At 47.0% G+C, this 24,479-nt stretch overlaps 1 protein-coding gene across 3 annotated transcripts in view; it reads left to right on the top strand.

The window, feature by feature from the left end:
• LOC146186782 (disintegrin and metalloproteinase domain-containing protein 10-like) overlaps positions 1 to 24,479 on the top strand; it is a 208,318-nt gene that overhangs the window by 143,618 nt on the left and 40,221 nt on the right. Inside the window, exons 3-7 of one of the 3 annotated variants that reach the window (XM_084605735.1) lie at positions 1,223 to 1,344; positions 4,416 to 4,768; positions 6,306 to 6,594; positions 8,626 to 8,891; positions 15,725 to 15,853. In XM_084605735.1, the coding sequence (XP_084461861.1) occupies positions 1,223 to 1,344; positions 4,416 to 4,768; positions 6,306 to 6,594; positions 8,626 to 8,891; positions 15,725 to 15,853 (1,159 nt within the window). Of the gene's footprint in view, positions 1 to 1,222; positions 1,345 to 4,415; positions 4,773 to 6,281; positions 6,595 to 8,625; positions 8,892 to 15,724; positions 15,854 to 24,479 lie in introns of all 3 variants that reach the window. The other 2 variants (XM_084605733.1, XM_084605734.1) reach the window with 2 other exon arrangements.

Here is a 24,479-nt window from a genome sequence, read left to right as displayed (position 1 = left end):
AGTGGAAAGGGGCGGGTAAGGCAGTGACTTTATTTTTAATTAATATGGAGTAACATATGTTACCGAGGCTTCAAGAGCAAAACTAAGGCACATTTCTGAAAGTAAGATAATTGCTAGTCGGTTAAACATCATGTCTGAAATAACCAAGGGTCACATTCTTGCATTGTATAACTTTCTCATCCGGTTATCCCACAAGAAGTCACCCTACGGTAACTTTGCTTTCTTTTCATGCCAAAAACAATGTATCCGAATATTATTTCTCCCTTTGCACTGTTGTTGATTGGAACTGATTAGATAAGAGTATAATTCAAGAAATCGACATGGAGAAGTTTTTTTTTTTTTGAGGTGTGAGAGTTATAAAAAAATTTGTTTCCTGTGGCTAATGTTAATCTCCATAACTTGTACTCGCTTTGTCATCGTTTGTAGACATCTTCTTTTGTATATTATGTGTTGTTTGTGTAATATGTCGCTGATTTCTTGGCTTGTAATTTTGTTTTATACATGGTTAGTATCCTTTCCCGCATGTTTATCGGAATGACTTCGCTCCTGTATTTTGTTTCTCCCTTTTCCGTGTTTTCACTGTTATTGCGCTTTTTCCACCCTGAAACAAAGCGCCTGTTACCGATTGGCAGTGTTTCAAATGAAAAAAAAAAATACATTCCGCAAAGGATGGACATTAAGAAACGCTCTAATCATAGTATGAGTTTCTTTCAGACGTTTAAGCGCACATACCATACCATACCATACCATACCATACCATACCATACCATACCATACCATACCATACCAAAAAATACCATACCATACCATACCATACCATACCATACCGTACCTTACCGTACCCGTACCATACCATACCATACCATACCATACCATACCATACCATACCATACCATACCATACCATACCATACCATACCATACCATACCATACCTTACCTTACCTTACCTTCCTTACCTTCCTTACCTTACCTTACCTTACTTTACCTTACCTTACCTTACCTTACCTTACCTTACCTTACCTTACCTTACCTTACCTTACCTTACCTTACCTTATCTTAGAAATGCCCCAGTTCTGCGGTCTTTCGGCAATGGAGACTTCAGACGTCCCACAATGTGATGCACTGATTGAAACAAACGCTTGCACGTTTCCCGGAAGGCCATAGAGGGCTTGAGATGGCCCTGCGTAACAGAACAAGTGCGCGTCGCCTTCCTCTCTGCAGACTGTTCAGGCTACGGATGAAGCGCGACACGAGCGTGTTCAGTCCCGACGTGGCCTTCGAGTCGTCCAGCCGGGGGCCCATCTCTTACGACATCTCCAACGTCCTCAAGGGGTACATCGAAGGTGAGCTACCGTTAAGGCCATCCAGCGCGTCCCGCTGCACTCCCGACCAACTCGCGAACAAAAAGCAGCCCCGAAGGCTCTAGGGAAAACGACTGCACGTCTCCCTTTCGCGCCTGTTTTGGGGATCCTGTATTCGAGCCTTGTTGTAGTCTTATACGCCGGTCGTGCTCGACGCTGGCTACGGCGGTGATAACGATGACAACGCGTTTTCCTTTCGCCTTGAGGCTGAAGTTGGTGCTTGCTCGTTAACAGGGGACTAGCTTTATCCGACTCTATCGAGGCATTGCCTCATGTATCTTGGCCAGAGATCATCACCATTTGTACCCGTGCCTGTGCTCAACAGACACAGTTTCAATACTCGTATGAGCTGTCCTGAAAGCCAAAGTGTACTTTATTGAAGAAGTGCTTAGCGCATACCACGCCAATCTGTAGAACAGTTAGGTTAAGCTAACATGCCAAATGAGCCTACGTGAATTTCCGTGTCACACCGCAGGACAATATCTTGCGCGCATTCATGCGGATCTCTTGCTTCCATCAGAAAATCGGGAGCGTGAATTCGAGCCGGTGCTCAGCAAAACAAAAATCTGTTTCCGCAGCTTTATTTTACCTAGATGCAAAAAGTGCAGTATAGAATAAGGCGAACAGCATTTTAAGATAGATGCCTTGCAATAGGGCGTTGTGCCAACTCCTCATTGCCTGTAACTACAGAACAATGTGCGAAATAGTGGAGACAGACACGAAACTGTTTCACAAGGGGGAAAGCAACAATATACTTCGGTCAGGTATATTCCGCTATCTCGAATTCTAGAAGAGCTAAAAGCGCTTTGTAATCTTTCGATTGAGCAATACATATGGCTACGCCGTTTTCATCCGAGGGAATAAATGCCCAGTGCACGATGAGTATTCGAGCTTTACGCACCAATAAATCCGTGTAAGTAGTAATTTTTCCGCGTAGCACGCAAAGCTCTCTTCTCACCCAGAGAGCATGTACAAATTCAATGTATAGTACGCATGCATGTACACGGTTTATAAGCAGCCGCTCGGAGCCTTGCGCTCCAATAACGGAGCAAAGGGTCGCATAGCTTTCAACGCTATTTATTAATTCGGCCTTGGCGTAAGGATGTTCACTGTTGAGGGGATCGAGATTCATTAATATGCGTTGTGAATTGGCGATGCAGAAAGGTGGCGAAATCTTTACAGCGCAATATATTTATGACGACGAAGGACTCCGGCCTACGCGTATAGTGGCGGTCGCGTATAGTGGCGAATCGCGAAAGCCGACTTGTGCATGTTGAAGTCGGCTTGGTGTTTCAAGCCGAGTTTTCCAAGTAAGATCCAAACGCATATTCCGCATATACGGATAACACGTTAAAGCGAGAGGAGGAGCGACGCGTTGTTCCTGCTCCCCGATTTCGTCCCGATTTCGGCTGGACTGTCTCGCTTTTACAGTCACGGTTCCATCGTCCCACCAACTGTGGCACAGGGTTCTGTCACGCTTTGGCTTTCGTGAACGGAGCTTTGTGAAACAACTAACGTCAAAGATCATATTCATAGAAAAGGGGTGGTCATGAGCACTACAAATTTGAATTTCTTTTTACCTTTTTAGACTTTGTTCGAAAAGTTAAAAAAAAATAAAGCCTTGTCTCCATAACCTGCCCATCTTAAATTCATCACTGTATGGCACCATCTCCTGTTTGCAGCATCCCAACACATGCCTCTCCTTGCGCTTCAGAATGCGTTCTAAATCACTCTATTTGCATTGTGCAACACACACACTCCTACGTAGGTAAACATATGGCCAGGCTCGTTGACTACATTTTATTGAATTTACGGTTTGAAGGGTCTTCGGGCTTTTGGCGACATACATGCTAAAATAATACACTCCTGCCAGGTGCATTAAATATTGAGCAAGCCTTGCTTGGGCTGGGTTAAAACAAAAAGTAAACGCATGACTTCCCCTCCCCTCCCCTCTTCCCTACCCGCAAGGTCCTTGCTCCACTTTGAGGTTCATAGAATATTACCAGATTAAGATACACTACTTATGAAGACGGATAATCAGTAGCATCCGTCGCAGCTATTAAAGAACCGCCAGCAGCAGCGTCGCAAATTAGTCGCATTGAGTGAAGACGATGACTGCAGCCGGTGCGGTCGTCGCGCGTAACGTTGCCCGTGTAGAGGAGAGGGCGCAGGGAAGAGGGGAAGTGCCGCAAAAGTGTGTTCGATCGAACAAAAGAGGAGCGCTAACCCACTAACCCGGTCAACGACAAAGGACTCAAATCCGTGCCAGCCCAATTTCCCACCATAATGTGCTTGTGAAAACTTGCAGGAAATGGATATGCAGTCGTCATGAATTCATGTGTGGTAATAGCTTTCGGATAACTGGTAACGGTAGCAAAAATCACAAGGATTTACTGAACTATGCCGACTAACCCGGTCAACTGCAAAGTGCTCAAATTCGTGCCAGCACACTTTTCCCTTCATAATGTGCTTGTGGAAACCTGCAGAAAATAGAAATGCAACCGTCATGAATTAATGTGTGGCAACAGCCTTCACTGGTAACGGCAACAAAAGCGGGAGGTTTTACTGACTTGTTTTGGTCATCCGAATTACTTTTACACTGTTGCATCTTCATTACTGCGACCACAGACAGTAGAAAAGTTGAGGACACTGCCCGACAAAATATATACAGTTCATCTTGCATCATGCCAGCCTTGTCAGCACTATACCAACAAACTTCCCAAAACAGAGTTTCAGCGGACCTCTCTGCTGCTCCCATATTTGTTGCATTTGGTACCCATACAGGTCTCTGACTAACCAGTGGTCGCTGAAAAACCATCAGTTAGTAACCTGCCCATGCCAACTGTTTTTTCTCGTATGGTGTTCAGAGCACGTTTTAAAATTTTGTGAGCGCATGTCTCCCACAGTCCAGCGGAAAACATGGTGCCAGCCCTATAGCTGTTTGTGGTACGTATTTGAAAAAAAAAAAAAAAAAAAGAAAAGGGCAAGACAAAACAATCTTTGCCAGTTTTCTCGCATTGGGCTGAAGTGCACGCTGAAATTTCACGTCGCAGACGACGAAGAATCGTCGGTCGAAGGCCTCATCACGACCGAGGGGCTCTTCGACGGCGTCATCGCGGTGCGCAACGGCGAAGAGTTCTTTGTCGAACCTGCCAGCCGGTACTTCGACGAGCCAGTGGACTTTCACTCCGTCATGTACAAGGGCTCGGACGTGCAGTTCCCGGAGAACCAGTCCTACTGCCACGTGCACAAGCCCGCGCCGTGCGAAGGCAGCGCGGCGCAGTCCTCCAACGTCCTCCGGAACGGGGCCTTGTGGGCCTCGGGTCTGCTCGGAGATCGCGACGGTGGATATCGCCGCACAAGGAGACGGCGGCGCAGCGATGCTGCGAGCGACGATGAAGACCAGGTCAGTATCCTTCGGTACACTTATTGTTCATGCATCGGAATGAGGAGCCAGTGCGCAAGAACAATGTGGGGACCAGAGCATGCGTTACGTTCGTTCCTCAAAAATGTTCCTAAAGGATGGTCGTATGCTACATCGTATATTCTGCTCAGAAGGTAGCTTTTTTTGGTGGGTATGTGACATTCGCCGGTTCATGATTGGTGGACTTCCGCAGACAAGACGTCCGTAGCTTTATAATTGCCCTGTCTACATGACAAAGTTGTGGTGCGGCTGCTCGCAGACTGCATTTGTGACATAGGAAAGACGCATTTTTCTGCCAAAGTCGTGGCAGAAAGGTTTTAAAAGTGCTCCCGCGTGGTTACAAGAGCGCCAATGGAGCTTTATTGCTTTTATACATGGGGTCGTACTTAATATGTCTGTCTGAATTTCGGATCCACTTCCTCTTCTGAAATTGTTTGAGTGGCGAAGCCGCTGCTTCGAGTCGTTCGTGGGAAATTAAGACTAGACCATTGGCACATTAGTGACTGTGCTTCAGCTTTGACACGGCGAGTGGTTAGCCTATGCGTGCGATGGCTGTCATCGGTGGTGGGGATGGATCTCTATTTTGGAATTTCCGTGACTGGCCGCTTGCCGCTTTCGTGTGATGCTTCCGTCATGCTGACTTGCTACAAACGAAATTGAAAATGGCAATGATATGTGACTTCTGGTGCTTTGTGATACCACAGTGCATACATACGCAATGTATAAAGCACACTGTATAAGACTTGCTGTATGGTTTGAAATCTGAAAATATGGATATCCCAGACTTCTGACCCTGCCCTAGGTTTTGTGAGAAAGTGATCTACAAAAATGATTAGCCTCCTTTCCATTGCTTGGAAAAAATTTTGAGAGATCACGAGAACGGATCCTAGGTGCAAGAACTACCAACCAGTTTTAATGCAAATAAAGAATTTACTCGCAGCTGGTCACTGCAGCGTGTTGTGGTTAGTCATCTTGTGCAGTCTGTCTAAAGCATTGCCTGCATCTTTACTCCACCAACGTATTCGCAATGTCGCCCATCATCCCTTACTTTATTCCGATTAGCTGCGCTCCTCGCTTGACGCCTAGCAGGAAGCTAAGGTGACATTATGGTCGGCCGCCAGTGCCAAAACTTATCACGAATAAACTGTACTTCTTACGCCTCGGAGGAGGATGTATACCCGCCTTAGACCACATGGCTATCGTAATCCTGATGAACATGCTATAGCTTTCATCGCTGCCATGACTCCACTCTCAATAAAACAGTTTTTCACACGCGTACTGTCGCAGCTCAATAAAATGACGGAGTGCCGGAGGCCACAGGTCTTCTCGGGAACCTGTTTTTGACTTTTTCATTTGATTGCAATCTCTCTTTTCGTTGTTGATGAAGCGCTTGATCATGGCCACCTTCACTTAAAGACAAACCGTTCAGCTGATATTTGCTGCTCGCTTTGCCACATTCACCGAGACAGACGGTGACGACCACATGCTTACGCAGCTTCACGAGGAAAGGGAAGCAGAGCGTCCTCTGATGTGGCGGGATGGCGATGCGGCGCACTACAGCCAAAAGGACCTGGAGCCCCCAGAGCCCGACTCCGCTGCGCTAGGCATCCGGTCTGTGCAGCGCACGCAGTGGGCTGCTGGAAGTGATCAGCCGGCAAAAAACGTGGTCATCGATCCAAAGAAGACCACGTGTATGCTGTACCTGCAAGCAGACCACCTCTTCTACCAAAGGATGGGCTCTGAGGAGGCCTGCATAGAAACGATGACGCGACACGTCCAGAAGGTCAACTCCATCTACAGGACCACAGGTGGGTACTCGTCCATCGACGGAACCACCGATGACTACTGGGTAGGACACCCGGTGAGATGGTTACATCTGTTCTACTAGTTAAAATTAAATTCTACGAGTTCGCAAGAGCCTTATTTAATTTCATGAAGACAAGTTCTTCAACTTTTTAGAAGCACACAGGGATGTCCTCTTCATCGTAACTATCAAAATGCATGTTGTTTTGTCGCCTATTTTAATGAAAGGTTCTTTAAACTTCCTAACATAAAATTACTCGCCTGCTCTCATTTCTTTCTGTCAAAAAGTGGCGCTCAACGTGGCCAGTTAAAAAGCCACTCGCACAGTGAGAGCAACGGATGAGAGCGATGGGTAAATGTTAATATGGCAGCAGAAAATTTTTTAGCCACTAATATTCCATTTCAGTCACTTGAGAAAAGATCGAAGGAGTTCTATATTGCATCACCATTCACAGTGCATCTACAGGGGTACATCTGCCGCCATCACCGTTAAATCACGTTTCATCTGACGCAGCATTAGAGGACGTTTTACTGGCGTCACAGCGGTTGACGATGGCGGTTGTGAACATTGTTAAGTATAGGCTGCACATTAAAGTAAACACTGGACAGCAGCCGCCGTAGCCCAGTTTTTCGAGCATGGTAGGCGACACGCGGTGGCTGCGCCGACTTCACGGTAGGATCCCACGGTCGGCATGTGGCTACCTATTTTTCTTCTTTTTAGTTACCTGTCTCTGAGTTAAATATCATTACACAACTATTTTCTCGTTAACATCACAAATAAAAATATTTCCCCTGTTGGTTCCTTGGTTTCAGCAAATGTTGGCTTCGTAGATATGTATGTCATAATGAGCCACCTTATTATTCATTATGCTTTGGTTTGTCTAAATAATATAAGTGGTTCCGAAGAATTATCTTGTAATCCTGGGAAGTTATTTCGAGGTATAGAACGCAGCCGTCCTCAATCAGACGTTTTAGTAACGAAACGGACAGCGGAACGTCGTTGACGTAAATTACGAAATGAAGTGGACCGATAAATAATCCTTGGGGAAAGCCAAAACATACTTTGGCTGAGACTGAGGGAAGTAGTTGCAGAACAGCGCTTTACGTTTATCTGTAGAGTTTAAAAAATATTTGATTATATTTCGGACTTTTTCTGGCTATCCAGCCAGAGCCACAGACCGAAACTCATCAGCTCACTGCGAAGAAGAATAAAATCCCTTCATAAATTTCGCGGATCGTGCTCTGGAATATCACAGAAATATTCAAGTCAGTTTTAATTCGCAGTTATACTACAACACAAGCGTGTGCAACGTTAGTGTAGCGCATTTTCAAACCACTACTGTACGTCGATCAAATGGAATGGCTTCACCATCGGTCGGGAATCTCCCGAAGAGTATACATCCGCTGTTTCTGCTGCATCTACCTGCCGATTTCTGTACTGTTTCGCAATGTGCTTGCTTCAGCAACGCAAGCAGCGCATGATATTTATTAACCGCGAATTTGCGTTCGCTCCTTAACTATTAGAAAGAAAGTCATTTTTGCATCGTTGGCGGCTTGAAAACAATAATTTCAGGCAAAGGCTAAGCTGAAGCAGAAACCGTAACTGAGGCCAGATATGACAGAACTACATGTTGTAGTAACACCGTGACGGAAGCTCCAGCCCCGTATATTTGACTGCATAACTAGAAATAGTTGTCCTGGAGCATAGTGACCTCATTAAAAATTGTTTTAAAAAGGCAGCGCCCATCACACGGAGCCGGAAATGCTCGTAGTGTATAAAAATTCTGAATGCGGACTGTAGTCTTTAAATCCCCACTTTAAATCAACGCTTTGGTTTGTGATGTAGTTCGTAGGCACGAAACTGCCTTCTTCTGGAGGTTGAGTTCATAAGTATTATGCAGTCCTTATTTTCAGCTTTCTTCCTTGAATGTGTTGTCCCTGTCTCCGTCCTTGAGTTCTAAAGCCCCGGTATTTCACCCTTGTTCGCAAAATGTTGCGAGGCAGAAAAAAGAAAGCAGAGGTGCGCGCGTTCCCAGACTTCGACCAGGACGGCCGCTCGGACAACATCTCGTTCCTGATCAAGCGCATCAAGGTGCACACGATGGAAGCGCTGCGCGACCACGAGTACCGGTTCCCGGGCAACTATGGCGTCGAGAAGTTCCTCGAGCTCTTCTCCGAGGAGGACTACGACGCCTTCTGCCTGGCCTACATGTTCACCTACCGGGACTTCGAGGGCGGAACGCTGGGACTCGCCTGGACCGGAGACCTCAAGAACGCCGGAGGCGTCTGCGAAAAGAACGGGGTATAAACGACAGCGCCGTTAAGGGGCTTGCCATTGCCTTTCCCGCTGCAGTCAAAGTCATTATTCTTGTTAACTTTGCTCAGTGTCAGTTTTGAAGCTGGTTAAAAAACAAGCGGTAGAAGGTTTATAGATTATTTATAATGTAAAAAATTACGAGGGTCTTTAGCGACTAAAGTTGGGAAAGGCGAAAGCCTGATTGCCGCATTGTGCTAAGCAACTGGTACTGATTAGTAATCAATCAATTAATTAGGCATTCGGTAGGTAATTGTACAATTACTTAAATTATTATTCCTTTATTACTTACTTGACTCATTCGTCATTAATTAGTAATTGATTATTAATCGGAATATGGCCATATAAGGCAGGCATTCGCGCATACTGTTGTGGCGCTCTGCGATTGGCCGAGACCTCTATGACGTCATCCCGCCTCGGCCAATCAGAGCCGCCGCAAAAGCGGGACACATTTTGTCCACGACAGCATGAGCCATTAAAGGCTTTAGCCTTAAAATTATGCTTACAATAGTAATGCTGATTATTAGCCGCTTTGCGGACAAGAACAGAACGCATCCTTAGTCCTCAAATTGAATACACAACTGTACAGCCTTCTGCGCCGCTTGTTTTATAGCATAAGTGGTTCACCCGCCTACTTGAGGGTCTGCTGCTGTTACTGGCATTCTTAATGATTTCGTATTCGAGAGGTAAGACTGAAATATGCCCTTACTTCGGTAGTGTGGGCAAGGATAGGCAGAAACTTACTTCCGCCTCGAGTGCACCGCATTTAGAGATGCCTTCAGCCGCACTGGTAGCCTTGTGGCAGAGAATTTCGTCCGAACTTTACCGGACTTCAACTGGAGTACCTCCAGCAAAACAACAGTGTAACTATCCCTTGAGCTTGCTCTCTCTGCTGTGATCAGTGAAACTCTTTCTCGTGCAATGCCAACATTCTCTGTATTTTTACGCAGATAAAGCGTTGCAGAACTTCCTGGCATAACAAGAGGTTATCTGTCTGCCGCTGCTAAATAAATCGTTGGGACCGCTACATAAACAACAGGACAAAAACTATATCAATGTAAAGGGATGAGGTGTGTCGAAACTACAGGATCTTGCGCCTCCATTTTCAACACAAAATGCGCGGCTTCAACCGGCCATAAGCCTTTCCAACATGCGAGAAGCTCTGTAAATTAGCTTCTGAGCATGCAGTCAAAGCTTTTGCTTCCAGAAACCCATGCACTAGTAACGACAAAAAGTGCTGCAATCTCGACGGGCAGAGCTTTTGTTTTTTTGATGCGCTTTCAGCATACGTCAGAACGGAAGCCTTTCCGTGCTTCAATTATGCAGCCAACTGGTACTCAATATAAGTGTGCCGTCGGTCGGCTCATTAGTGAATTTTCGGTAGTTCCATTAGCCAAGCGGAGATTATTTGTAGGTTGTGAAATTGTATAGGCAAATCCGCTTCATGAATAAGCGCTGTTTTGTAGAGAAGCATGCTAAATAAAAGCACGTCTCGTTACCCCTCCCACGCCAATTAGCTTAAACGACAAAAACAAAGCACCTGTAATGCATGAATTGTTGTGTAAAGCATGCCGTTTTGCTGCACTGGTTGTCCGAAAATCGTGGAAAGCTTTTTGGTAATTATGAGCCGAGCAAATGGAGCTACGCAGCCTCTCAAATTCTGATACAATTGCACTAGAAAAGTAGAATTAGAAAAGTAGAATCTTGAAAATGGGAATGCGAGTTAGAAAAATAATACATTTTCCTTATTTGTATATAGCGAACATGGATGCTGCCAGTAAAAAAAAATAAAAAACGGTAACAGACGTTGATTTTATGAAAGCTGAACTACGCTTATTTCACCGCCTGAAGCCTGTCGTGCGGGTACGGTCCGACCATTGTTCTTTGCAGCAGCAGGTGTATAAACCGAAAAAGAGAAAAAAAAAAGTTTTCAGACATCATCCTTTCTAAATTTAACACCTAAGAACCCGTTATTCGGGTAAACATAATAGCAAAACTTGCATTTTCCTTGGAAATCCTCTTCTCGTAAAGTCTCTTGTTTATCGCTGAATTACCCAAGTTCTGAGCTGTCGAGCAAACAGAGAAACGAACTCAAATAAGCTTGGAGTTTTAAAGTCTCTAAAAAGGTCAGAGAGAGGGCCTCGGGCCCTCCCGTTTCTGAAGCTGTGTTGCGACATGCTAGCTATGCGGCTTACACCGCCTTGGACCGACACATATACACGCTTCGCTTTGCAGTGAGAGATTGGGCCCTGCGTTGCGCCAGTTGTCACGCTTGTCCCTTCTTTGCTTTCACTTTCTTTCTTTTTTTTTTTCCAAGTAGAAAACCCGGTGCTCGTGAAATTCCTGCGGGTAGGATGGATGGCTGAAATGTCACGTTGCATGTGCACGCTTTGGAGAGCTGCGCCTTCGGATTATGTGGAATGCCGAGAGCACCATATGGTAAGGCCTGCAAACCTTATGTGTTGCCCTCGTTGCGCATTTTGCAGCGCGCGGAGCATAGAAGTGATGTCGTACGTCGCATATCGCGTGATGTCGTAAAACTTTGAACGCCTTGCGATGTAGTTTTTCTTTAAGGCTTTCTGAAGAAGTACACTTTCGAAAGGCATGGATGCGCTGTGTGGCTCAGTGCATGAAGGCGCTCGCGAGAAAAAAAAAAAAAAAAAAAAAAAAAAAAACATTGCCAGACTTTTGCATGCAAAGTTTGTCGAGAAATAAAATGCACTTTAACAAAAGCGTTTAAGGATGGTATATAGAGCGTGATGTATTATTAAGAGATAGTTCAAACCCGTAGCACTGTCCGCCCCATTTTTAGAGTATTGAAGCTGTCATGCAATCGGCAAATATTTGTTTGATCTCTTACATATAAAGGCTGCTATCCGCAGCAAAAAAAGAAAAGAAAGAAACATACCTATCTGATCTTCTCACCATTAACGGTCCTCACGTAAAATAGAAAGGACTGACTAGTAACCCTGTCACACTTGCTATTGTTCCTTCACGTCTCCGGTGCGACTTGTTTAAAACCTAATCCGTCTACGATCATCGTTCGCTGCTCTTACGGCATCATAACCACAGCTTTTTTTCGTTTGTTTCTGCCACAGTCTTATGGAATATAGCAGGAGGGGGTGTCTGTTGTTCTACAAGTGTGAATAAAGCAAAATAGTTCGCATCTTTGCGTAAGGCTGTTCCATCTTACGAAAAAAGCAACCAAACTTTATTTAGGAGCTCTGGGACTTCTGGCGTCTTGGCGCTCCCTTTGTGAAACCTATAATAGTGTCAATCATTTTTAGAGGTGCGCTGCTAAGCCTTTCTGTACCGCTCAAGTACCATGCGTTTCAAAACGTCTGGTCACTAATTTTGTAAAAACATTCCTTTCGAGATATGAAGATTGGTTCCGAAGCATGGTTGAAGCATTGCTGGCGGACATCAGTCAAAAATGAAATAACGTGAACTAGTATCTTGATTAATCGTTTCTGATAAGTAAATCTTTCACTATCGCTATTAGGTGCTTAGTTGTAATCAGGGCTTTATCGGCGATCAATAATTCTAGCCACGTATCGGTTGCATAGAATTTCGAGAACTTTTGCCGCAGTGGCTCAAGTTCTGCATGTCTCTCGCTAAAAGGCGCGCGATTTTGAAAACCTACGGTCTACTCACTTCCGCAAGCACCGTGAATCAATGGCTCAGGATCTAGGTCATCATAGGGTAATGTACACTAAAAAAAGATGACACTTCCGTGGGTCCCTGCTATCGAATGCTGCTCTCAGCCAATCCTAGCGGAGGCAACGAAGCGCACCACAGCCTATCACCAGGCTCGGAGATATCCGCGTCCGATGCCAAATCTCGGAAGCGAAGTAATTTTTTTTTGCTATCTGCAGCGCCTTCTGGCGGTGGTCTGGAACGACAAGATCAGCCGCGAGAGGTCTCGAGTATCCATACTTGGCGGCTATGGTGTTACCCTAGCACGTCAGCTACTCTGTACCGTATGGGCGAGAAGCAGCAAGCAGCGGCGAGCACCGTAGTGTAGATGGGACGGAGAAGCTCTTTGAGGAGGACACGTACCTTGATTGACGCGGCGCTTATGACAGTGCTTACAAAGCGGGGTTTTGTTTAAAGCGTGCGTCTTTTGACGGGAAGTGGCCAATATTGGTTGAGCCACAGAGCCGAGGGTAATCGCGTTTTCGAATTTCTAAAAGCTACTATGGTTATTAATAACGACCGGCGACAAATCCTTTATCTCGACTGGACACCAAATTGTAATAGTTAAGCCCTAATTATCAGAAATTAGTTACCATCCTACTAAATTGAATTATTCCCCTGCTTTTTGATGCACGCAAAAATGGTACAATTCTGCCGAAGAAGCCTCTTCATATGACCATCATTAAATGTTAGTGACGGGCTTTCTGCAATACCTAGTATTTATTCCCCTTGTGCTCTATTGTACACTACATTATAGTAAACGCGAAATGACGATTTTCTAATATACAGCTGGAGATCACTTCTGCTCTCGAACTACCATTATTTTACTCGGCATTTTCTTAAGACATGTACAACGATCAAACGCGGTTCTACGGGAAAGAACCTTTTTTATATGTTAGCATCACAACAACTATTGTGGCAATAAGCGTTGGCGTTACCGTGTGAATCATCCACCTTTCGGGCCAATCTCTGGGCACCCTTCGAGCCCGGATGGTGTATCTCCACCTTCGTCGAACTAACCTCTAAAAGACAGTGCCCAACGCCCGACCAGATAGTCCCAGAAACCGCCAAATAGCGCACGCAAATATATCTCGAAAGCAAAATCAAATGCGCAGTTGGGACGACGACTAGTGGCTGAATCTGTATGCAATAGAGGCGAGCAGCAAGCAAATGCTAAAGCTGACATCGCCACATTAATCGCGTTAATAGTTTGTAACCTTTTTATCATGATCATGAGCGATCACGAACTATCAAGATATTAACGCAGCGGCAGTCGAACGGCCCTAATTTGTGCGAAGCACCAAAACATAGTCTAAAAGCTACCTCCTACCTGGGCGGCCCCTCCTTGCAAGCAAAATGGAAATAGTGGGCTCTTAGGCACTCCGTTATAGCTTCCTGAATGGGGATAGGTTTAGAGGGGAACAGTCAGCACTAGGCTACTACGACATTTTGCCACCTCGAGGACACCCTGCACTGCATCCATGCCGCTTCATGAAGTTTTACATGGCTGTCCTCAGTATACGGAAATTTCATTTTATACAAGGTGTCAAGCTCGAGCCACAGGGGAAATTCCCATTGACTAGAGTAGTTTCATTATGAATAATTACTTTTCCTTTCAGTCTATCCTGGAAAAACTGAAGTAAAAAAAAAAGCATCTCAGTAATGATTAGATGATGAGGATTATGACGAGTGCATTTTCTCCTCAACCTCTAAAAGACACACTTCATACTTTCAGTGCGGACGTAGTCTTGAAAACATTTGAGTCAGTAGGCTGATATTAGATAGCCATGATACTAACCATCATTTGCAATTTACCATTTGTTTTGCGAATCTAAGCACGGCGAAGTTACACAACGTACGATGAACAACAATACTCGGGAACAAATGTTCTGAAAGCAACAAGCAGGCGGAGCGAGCTGAACATGGCAGCCTACCTCTTTCTATTTTGTTTACGAGTTTAATGCCTGGCCTAATGGCGTTCGGTCGCATGAGAGGAGCGAAAGACTCTGCAATTTAGGATATGTTTTGAAATGAATCTGTCTTTTTTCCTCCCACTCTTGGAGTTCGATCATGCGGTGTAATTCTAACCGCTCTATGATATTACATTCAGACGACCCAAACATGCTGAGTCAGCTTAAGCTTGAACCCCTTAAAGTACGCCGTCAGGTTTCTAGGCTGAAATTCTTTCACATGCTGTATAACAACAAGTCTGGTTTGTCACGTGATGTCTATATTTTTGCTGCACCCCATAGATCTAGTAGACTGAACCACTCCAAAGTAGTAAGCCCATATTTTGCCAGGACCAAACTTTACCAGAATTCATACTTTCCCCTCACAACACATCAGTGGAACTGTTTGCCTCAATTTATTGTTGAATGCACCAATGAAAATATGTTTGCTGAACTGTTATTGCAGAACATGTAACCCCTCTCCTGCTTGGGCAGCGCTGCTGTCTGCAGTATTTGGAAATAAATAAATAAAAGTACTCCTAGGTTGCCGGGGATAATAGCGCACTTTTTTCGACGCATCTGAACTTGACGGCACAGTCTATACGCTTCTTATTGGGAACTGCATGTTAAAGCACCCTTTACCTGTAGTAAAGTGCCCAATGAGCTTGCATCTGGGCCACGGTGTGAGGACCTTAACATACAGGCAGCGGTTTTCTTTAAGTAGCACTTAGATCTACACATTGCTAAATACTTAACAAAACTGTTCGATCTCTGTTCAACAATTTTCAATGTACCCCAAAACAATTCGGCAAGGCTGCTACAATACAGTCGCAAGAGAAAGACAAATACCATTGAAGCAATCAGAGAAACCGTATTGAGCTCGATTCCTGCAGGTAAAATCTCGTGTCCCCCCTCCCTCCCCCCCTCTTCATTCTAAACCCCTGCGCTTCAATGTGCAGACTCCCACAGCTAAGTACTAGACGTGTCCCGCTACACGGTTCAGAATCAAACACCGTGGGCTCAAATATTCTTACAAATGTGGTATACTTACTGGGCTCACTGCTTGCATTGGGGGCACGTCAACGCTTCTATGTGACGTAGGCCTGAAATCGTCCGCCTAGCTTGACTTCTTGGAGTGACCTGTACTGCTTGGACGCGTGTCCCTTTTGTGCGCAGCACTACCGGGGCAGCCTCAAGAGCCTGAACACAGGCATCGTGACGCTGCTCAACTACGGGAAGCACGTGCCCCCGATTGTGTCCCACGTGACGCTGGCGCACGAGATTGGACACAACTTCGGCTCACCGGTGAGAACAGCTTCCACTCTACGTCATGCTCTATTTGTCCTAATTTGTTCTAACTTGCAGGGAAGCGCTAGCTAACACTTATCTCTGGAGTTGCGCTACAGAAACGAATTGTTATTGAATCTTCGATAGTGGATGTTGTTCGAAAGATACGTGGAAGATTTAGTTCTCTATAAACCATTGTTTCTATTAATATTATACTAATAATAAGAGCAATCAGAGGCACGCGCTAACAGACGTGCACGCATGCATGGACACGTAAGAGCGCTCACTCATAGCCACATATCCCCTTGGCGCGTGAGTGATTTTTATTTATTTATTTGTTGACCCACAGCACCAAGCGGCATCCCAGTGGGAGAAGGTATAAATAAAAGAAAAGTGACTTAAGCAGTATCAGAAACAAATTCTCATTGGTTAGAATACGATTACGGAATCAATGTGTCGTCATTCTGCTACGGCGCATGCATGGGATAGGTGGGTTGGCTAACTCCGAAAACGTTCACTTTAAAAGAAACAAATGTACTGTAAAATGCATTTACGTGTGCTGCCCTCGTTATGACGTGGTGAGTACAAGAAATGCAGAAGCATGAAAGAAGGTGGCCTCTTCGTGCTCGTAGCTGTTCAAAGAATCAGGTTTCATAGTCGAAATTCGAACATTAAGTAAAAAAAAGGCTAGAAAGCTTGCCATATGAAAGGCGTGTAGTGGGCTGGTTTACGACTTCCGCCAAGCTGTTAGTCTCAGTGATACTGGAGCAGTACCTCCTCACCCCTTTTGTGGCTTTGACAATTTCAAAGGCGCATAAGGAAAGCCCGAGCGAATTATCTTGATAATCTACCTCTTCCGAACAAAGCAAAACATAAAGCTAATAGTTGCATCGTAAACGTCAAAGGCAGAAAAATTTGATCCATCTCATGCTAAAGGAAAATAAAATGTTTCCAAAATTAAGTGTGATGTCTACTTTGGAAACAGCAAGGCTGTCTCGCATAGCGCGATAAAGCACTCAAGTGGAGAATGACATATCCAAGTCTCTAAGCATGCATAATCAATAAGCAGGCACTTTTTCAAACGGCACAGTAAACTTCTCGTAACACGTACTTGAATAGCACTTCAATCGATATAAATTTTAATCATCTTAGCTCTTTAGTGTAACGTTTACACACACACACACACACACACACACACACACACACACACACACACACACACACACACACACACACACACACACACACACACACACACACACACACACACACACACACACACACACACACACACACACACACACACACACACACACACACACACACACACACACACACACACACACACACACACACACACACACACACACACACACACACACACACACACACACACACACACACACACACACACACACACACACACACACACACACACACACACACACACACACACACACACACACACACACACACACACACACACACACACACACACACACACACACACACACACACACACACACACACACACACACACACACACACACACACACACACACACACACACACACACACACACACACACACACACACACACACACACACACACACACACACACACACACACACACACACACACACACACACACACACACACACACACACACACACACACACACACACACACACACACACACACACACACACACACACACACACACACACACACACACACACACACACACACACACACACACACACACACACACACACACACACACACACACACACACACACACACACACACACACACACACACACACACACACACACACACACACACACACACACACACACACACACACACACACACACACACACACACACACACACACACACACACACACACACACACACACACACACACACACACACACACACACACACACACACACACACACACACACACACACACACACACACACACACACACACACACACACACACACACACACACACACACACACACACACACACACACACACACACACACACACACACACACACACACACACACACACACACACACACACACACACACACACACACACACACACACACACACACACACACACACACACACACACACACACACACACACACACACACACACACACACACACACACACACACACACACACACACACACACACACACAGAAATAATATTGACACATGCCATTCATAGACGACGAAGATTTGAACCGGCGATTCGGAGAAGACGACGAAGCGAAACAGTGCTCCGCTTTCGTGCTGCCCTGACTGGCTGTTGGTGTCCTTCGGTGTCCGAGTACCAGAGCGCCTTCTGTGTAACGTTACGTTACAAATCTGGTGGATGAATTGCTGGGTATTGATCCAGTCCTGCAGAATCAACCTGCCAATACGGAGCTTACCCCCGTACATCAACGCCTCGGCCGCCGCCTACGTGGAGAGCCCCCTGAATTCGGACCCCTTCCGGCTGCTACCAGGACGACGCATCCTCAGACGGCCGTCGAACCTGCTGCAATGACATCTGAGAGCAGGCTTCCCACCCACATCCTGTGTCATCAGCCGCGAACACCCCCCTCCTTTCATGGCGACGTGTTCGAGGACGCCGAGGACTGGCTTGAGAACTACGAGCGAGTTGCTCGTTACAACGGGTGGACTGATGAGCGCAAGCTCCACAACGTGTACTTCACCCTTGAAGAGTCTGCACGGACATGGTTTGAAAACCATGAGGCTGCCTTCCCATCCTGGGCAGCCTTCTGTCGTGATTTCAAAGCCACCTTTCCTAGCGCCGACCGCCGGGAGCGAGCAGAAGCTGCACTACACTCGCGCAATCAGCGCCCGAACGAGAGCGTGCGTATGTTCTTTGAGGACATGACACGCCTTTTCAAGCGTGCAGACCCACAAATGCCTGAAGATAAGAAACTGCGTCACCTGATGCGGGGCGTTAAACAAGAACTTTTCGCCGGACTGGTGCGCAGTCCACCGCGCACTGTGGCGGAGTTTCTCAGCGAGGCAGCGACCATGGAGACAACGCTGCAACACCGAGCCCGTCAGTACAACCGAGACGTGAACACCATTGGGTCCGACGCACCTCCTGTGCATATCGGCAGCGACATGGACGCACTACGAAATCTCATCCGTTCTGTCGTGCGGGAGGAACTGCAAGCGCTCCGGATGCCTTGCAACACAACAGCTTTTCCTTCACTGGCTGAAGTCGTCCGGGACGAGGTGCGTATGGCAGCTCAGCATGTTGCTGACGTTCACCAGCAGCGCGTTGCCCACCAGACGATCGACGCGAGGCCCACCTACGCGTCCGTCTTACGTAGGGCTCCCCCGGCGGATCATAGTATCAACGCCGCAGCTCCAGCAATGGAGCCGCAGGGTCCTCGCATGGAGGGACTCGCATGGAGCCGCATGGGGCCTCACTACTCCCCTCCGCCAATCTACCAGCGACCCCGTCAAGTATGGCGGCCCCAGGACCGTCGCCCCCTGTGCTATCATTGCGGGGAAGCCAGTCACCTTTACCGGGCGTGCCCGTACCGCCGCGTCAACATGCGGGGTTTCGCCTCGGAGGAACTCCACCCTCGGAATGACGAACGGCCTACTGAGATTGCAAGCGACCTTGCAGCGCGACAGTATCCCGTAACGTCCGGTTACCAAGAGCGTCGGTCTACGTCCCCGACGAGCTACCGCTCGACAAGTCCCCACTCTTCCCGACGCCGCTCCTCTCCCAGCCCTAGCCGGGAAAACTAATACCAGCGGCCTTCGGAGGCAGGGTCGCTGATGTCGGGAAATGTGAAGATCCTCCGTCATCGTCAGGCCGACCCGACGAGATTTCGCTTGTGTCAGGTAGCGACAGCATCCGGCATACTACCTCCGATTTATGTGTAACGATTGATGGAGTGGATGTCACCGCGTTACTCGACACTGGTGCCGATTATTCAGTAATGAGCCGTGTTCTCGCCCGAGAATTGAAGAAAGTTTTGACACATTGGTCCGGCCCGAAAATTCGCACGGCGGGAAGCCACTTGATCGAACCTGCAGGCAAGTGCACAGCGCGGATCGGCATCCGTGGTTTTGTGTATGTCGGAGAATTTATCGTGCTTCCTGAGTGTTCGAAAGACTTGATCCTCGGTCTAGACTTCCTGCAGACCAACGGTGCTGTCATTGACCTGAAAGAAGCGCGTGTTTCCTTTTCGACGAAACGAGCCGTGGCGCGCATTGAAAACGAAGATCCGGGTCTGAACGTTTTGCGTATAGTCGACGATGACGTGAGGGTTCCGGCACGTTCTAGTGTGTTGGTTCTTGTAAAGCATGACTTATTCCACGATTACGAGGGCATCGCGGATGGGCACCTTCCGCTACTACTCGAGAAGGAATTAGCCGTTGCTCGAGGACTCGTACAACTCCAGAACAGTTGTGCTACTGTCCTCCTGACAAATTTTGCTAAGGAGATGCGGCATCTCGCCAAGGACACGGCTGTTGCCGTCCTTCACGATGTTACTGCCTTGCCTCATTTATGCACCACCGGAGCGAACCCTAAAGAGGAGGCCGCACCTTGTCATGCTCTGCAGACCGTTAAAATTAATCCCGACTTGAGGCCCGATCAGTGGAATCTTCTTTCGGCTCTTCTGAGCGATTTCGCAGACTGCTTCGCCACAGGCTCTAAGGTTGGTCGTACTCCTGTCGCCAAGCACCGAATCATCACCGATGAGACCACGTTACCGGTATGCCAGCGCCCGTACCGGGTTTCTCCTAAAGAACGTGACGCCATTAAAATGCAAGTGGATGAAATGCTTGCGGACGACGTGATCCAGCCTTCGACGAGCCCATGGGCATCGCCAGTGGTCCTTGTCAAAAAGAAAGATGGCACCTTGAGATTCTGTGTCGATTACCGAAAGTTAAATAACGTGACTAAAAAGGACGTCTATCCGCGGCCCAGGATTGATGATGCCCTCGACCGACTACGCGACGCCAGGTACTTCTCCTCATTAGACCTCAAAAGCGGATACTGGCAAATTGAGGTGGATCAGAGAGACCGAGAGAAGACTGCATTTGTGACGCCCGACGGCCTATACGAGTTTAAGGTGCTTCCGTTTGGTCTTTGCTCTGCACCGGCCACGTTCCAACGTATGATGGACACGGTTTTATCAGGTCTGAAGTGGCAGTCGTGCTTGGTGTACTTAGATGATGTCGTTATTTTCTCGCCTACTTTCGAGCAACACTTGGACCGGTTGCGCATCGTGCTTCAAGCACTCAAAGGCGCGCAACTAACGATCAAGCCTGAGAAATGCCACTTTGCTTTCAAGGAACTACGCTTTCTCGGCCATGTTGTCAGTGCACAGGGCATTTTCCCTGATCCCGAAAAGACTACCGCAGTGTCAAATTTTCCACGCCCCACCGACAAAAAGGCACTTCGACGATTTCTAGGTCTTTGTTCATACTACCGACGCTTCGTCCAAGATTTTTCTAAGATAGCTGAACCACTGACAGCACTAACCAGAGAAGACATACCCTTCCTGTGGGGAGACGATCAAGAACAAGCCTTCCAGGAGCTTAGAAGCCGCCTACACAGACCCCCAATACTCGCCCATTTCGATGAAGACGCCGCAACCGACGTACATACTGATGCCAGCAACGTTGGCCTCGGCGCGATACTCATTCAGTGGCAAGGCGGAATAGAACGGGTTATCGCCTACGCGAGCCGAACACTCTCACGATCAGAGGCGAACTATTCCACAACGGAGAAGGAGTGCCTTGCGGTAATCTGGGCCATCAGCAAGTTTCGACCATATTTGTATGGACGACCCTTCCGTATTGTCAGCGACCATCATTCCTTGTGCTGGCTGGCAAGCCTTAAAGACCCGTCTGGACGCTTAGCTCGTTGGAGCCTCCGTCTTCAAGAGTATGACGTCACTGTTGTGTATAAGTCGGGACATAAACACCAAGATGCGGATTGTTTGTCACGCGCGCCATTGGACTCCACTGCAGTGGAAAACGCCGACGATTTTCCCTTTGTTGGGGCCATTACCCAATCACATATGGCTGACCTTCAACGCAAGGACCCGGAGCTGGCGCCGCTTATCGAGTATCTGGAAGGACACGGTGGTAGAGTACCGCTTGTTTTTCGTCGTGGTTTGCAGTCATACGCTTTACGAAGTGGAGTTCTCTACAAGCGCAATTTTGAAAGATCCAAAGAGACATTTCTACTCGTAGTGCCTACGCACCTACGGCCCGACATCTTAAGCGCTTGTCACGACGAACCGTCCTCCGGCCACTTGGGAGTTAGTCGTGACAAGCGCTTAAGATGTCGGGCCGTAGGTGCGTAGGCACTACGAGTAGAAATGTCTCTTTGGATCTTTCAAAGTCCTCCGGCCACTTGGGAGTTAGTCGTACGCTTGCAAGAATTCGGGAGAAATACTATTGGCCGAAATTATTACCTTCAGTGCGATCTTACGTAAAAACCTGCCGTGATTGTCAACGCCGAAAGACTCCACCCGTGAAACCAGCTGGATTTCTTCAGCCGATCGCTCCACCGAAAACTCCTTTTCAACAAGTTGGGATGGATCTTCTTGGTCCTTTCCCGAAGTCAAGTAATGGAAAGCGTTGGATTGTTGTCGCGACAGACTACTTGACCCGATATGCTGAGACCGCGTCGCTCACAAATGGAACTGCCACCGAAGTCGCAGAGTTTTTTGTCCACGACATCGTGTTGCGTCATGGCGCTCCGGCTGTTATCATTACCGATCGCGGGGCAGCTTTTACGGCCCGCCTGACTAAGGCTGTACTGAACCTTACACACACTAGCCATAGACGGGCCACGGCATACCACCCACAAACTAATGGCTTGGTGGAAAGGCTAAACAGAACTCTGGCTGACATGCTGTCTATGTACGTGGATATAGAGCATAAGACCTGGGATCAAATCCTCCCATATGCCACGTTCGCATATAATACGGCACTTCAGGAGACGACGCGGCTCACACCCTTCGAGCTTGTCTTCGGCCGTCGAGTGATCACTCCACTGGATACAATGCTGCCCGTATACACCGACGACGAAGATGAGCTTGACCTGGACATCGCTAATTTTACCCAGCGTGCGGAAGAAGCACGGCAGCTGGCAAGGCAGCGCATATACCTACAACAGCAACTAGACGCTGACCGTTACAACAAGGGACGGCGCTTCGCTGCCTACGAGCCTGGAGACTATGTCTGGATTTGGACGCCCGTTCGTCATCGTGGGCTGTCTGAAAAATTGCTGCGCCGGTACTTCGGCCCATATCGTGTCCTCCGCCGCCTCAGCGACGTTACTTACGAAGTTGAATCTGCGACCCAAGATCCCTCAAGCCGCAGACGACGCAAGTTCACTGATGTTGTACACGTCGTCCGGATGAAACCCTACCACGATCGCCCCGCTGACTATTCTTGAGACTGATGGTGCCCCGTTTTGTGTTGTGGTATCCCACACCAACCTAGCATAACATCTGTCAGCTCATCGCATCAAGCAGCATTTGCAGCATCGAGGCGATGCTGCCAAGAAGGGGGGCAATGACACATGCCATTCATAGACGACGAAGATTTGAACCGGCGATTCGGAGAAGACGACGAAGCGAAACAGTGCTCCGCTTTCGTGCTGCCCTGACTGGCTGTTGGTGTCCTTCGGTGTCCGAGTACCAGAGCGCCTTCTGTGTAACGTTACGTTACAATATATATATATATATATATATATATATATATATATATATATATATATATATATATATATATATATATATATATATATATATATATATATATATATATATATATATATATATATATATATATAATAGAGCGAAGGGTACGCTTCATTTAAAGAAACATTTTATTAGACTCGACGTTTCGATCGGAGACCGATCTTTCTCAAGAGTGAATCTTCTTGGATAGTGTTGCGGCTTTTTAAGCATTTGGACTTAGACCACACCTGGGTAGGAAAACAAAACGTGGGAGACAGAGGAAAGAGACAGATACAGTAGGGAAGGATGATGTCCAGGTGTGCCATCGCAGGTGCATCACAGGTGCTGGACAGGCCTGTGGAACTGCGCTGACACAGGTGCCTGGATGCATAGTCTGCTGCGAAAGAATGCGGGCTATTTTCACTCTTCCTGGCCACGACGGCCGAAGAGTGGGAGTAGGGAAAAAAAATATATAAATGAATAAATAAATAAATAAATAAATAAAATAAAAAAAGAAAAAAGGGGGGGGATGGAGGTGGATAAGGAAAGGTGTTAGCTTAGAAAAAAAAAAGTGTCGGAAGCAAGCGAAAGAAAACAGAAAGGGGGGAGGGCGGTAGGAGGTAAGTGGCTCTGACAAGACCAGAACACACCAACACTTTGGTATTCAAAAAAGGTGATGACCTCAGACGACTTGGCCAGGTGTGCACATTTCCTGTGTTCGTGACATCGGAAGAGAGGACAGGACCCCGTGGTTTTCGTTTAAGCCCTGTTGTAGAGTATTAAATTTAAAAATGAAATATGATTCTCGTTGTTCGCGCTCACGAGTGTTTTTGAAGCCACTCTGTAATATTGTGACTTTAAGATTATCGAACTCATGTC

Source organism: Amblyomma maculatum, chromosome 6, assembly GCF_055883805.1.
Source record: "Amblyomma maculatum isolate TAMU_Amacu chromosome 6, ASM5588380v1, whole genome shotgun sequence".
NCBI lineage: Eukaryota > Metazoa > Arthropoda > Arachnida > Ixodida > Ixodidae > Amblyomma > Amblyomma maculatum.
This window is presented reverse-complemented; position numbering and strand designations above follow the sequence as displayed.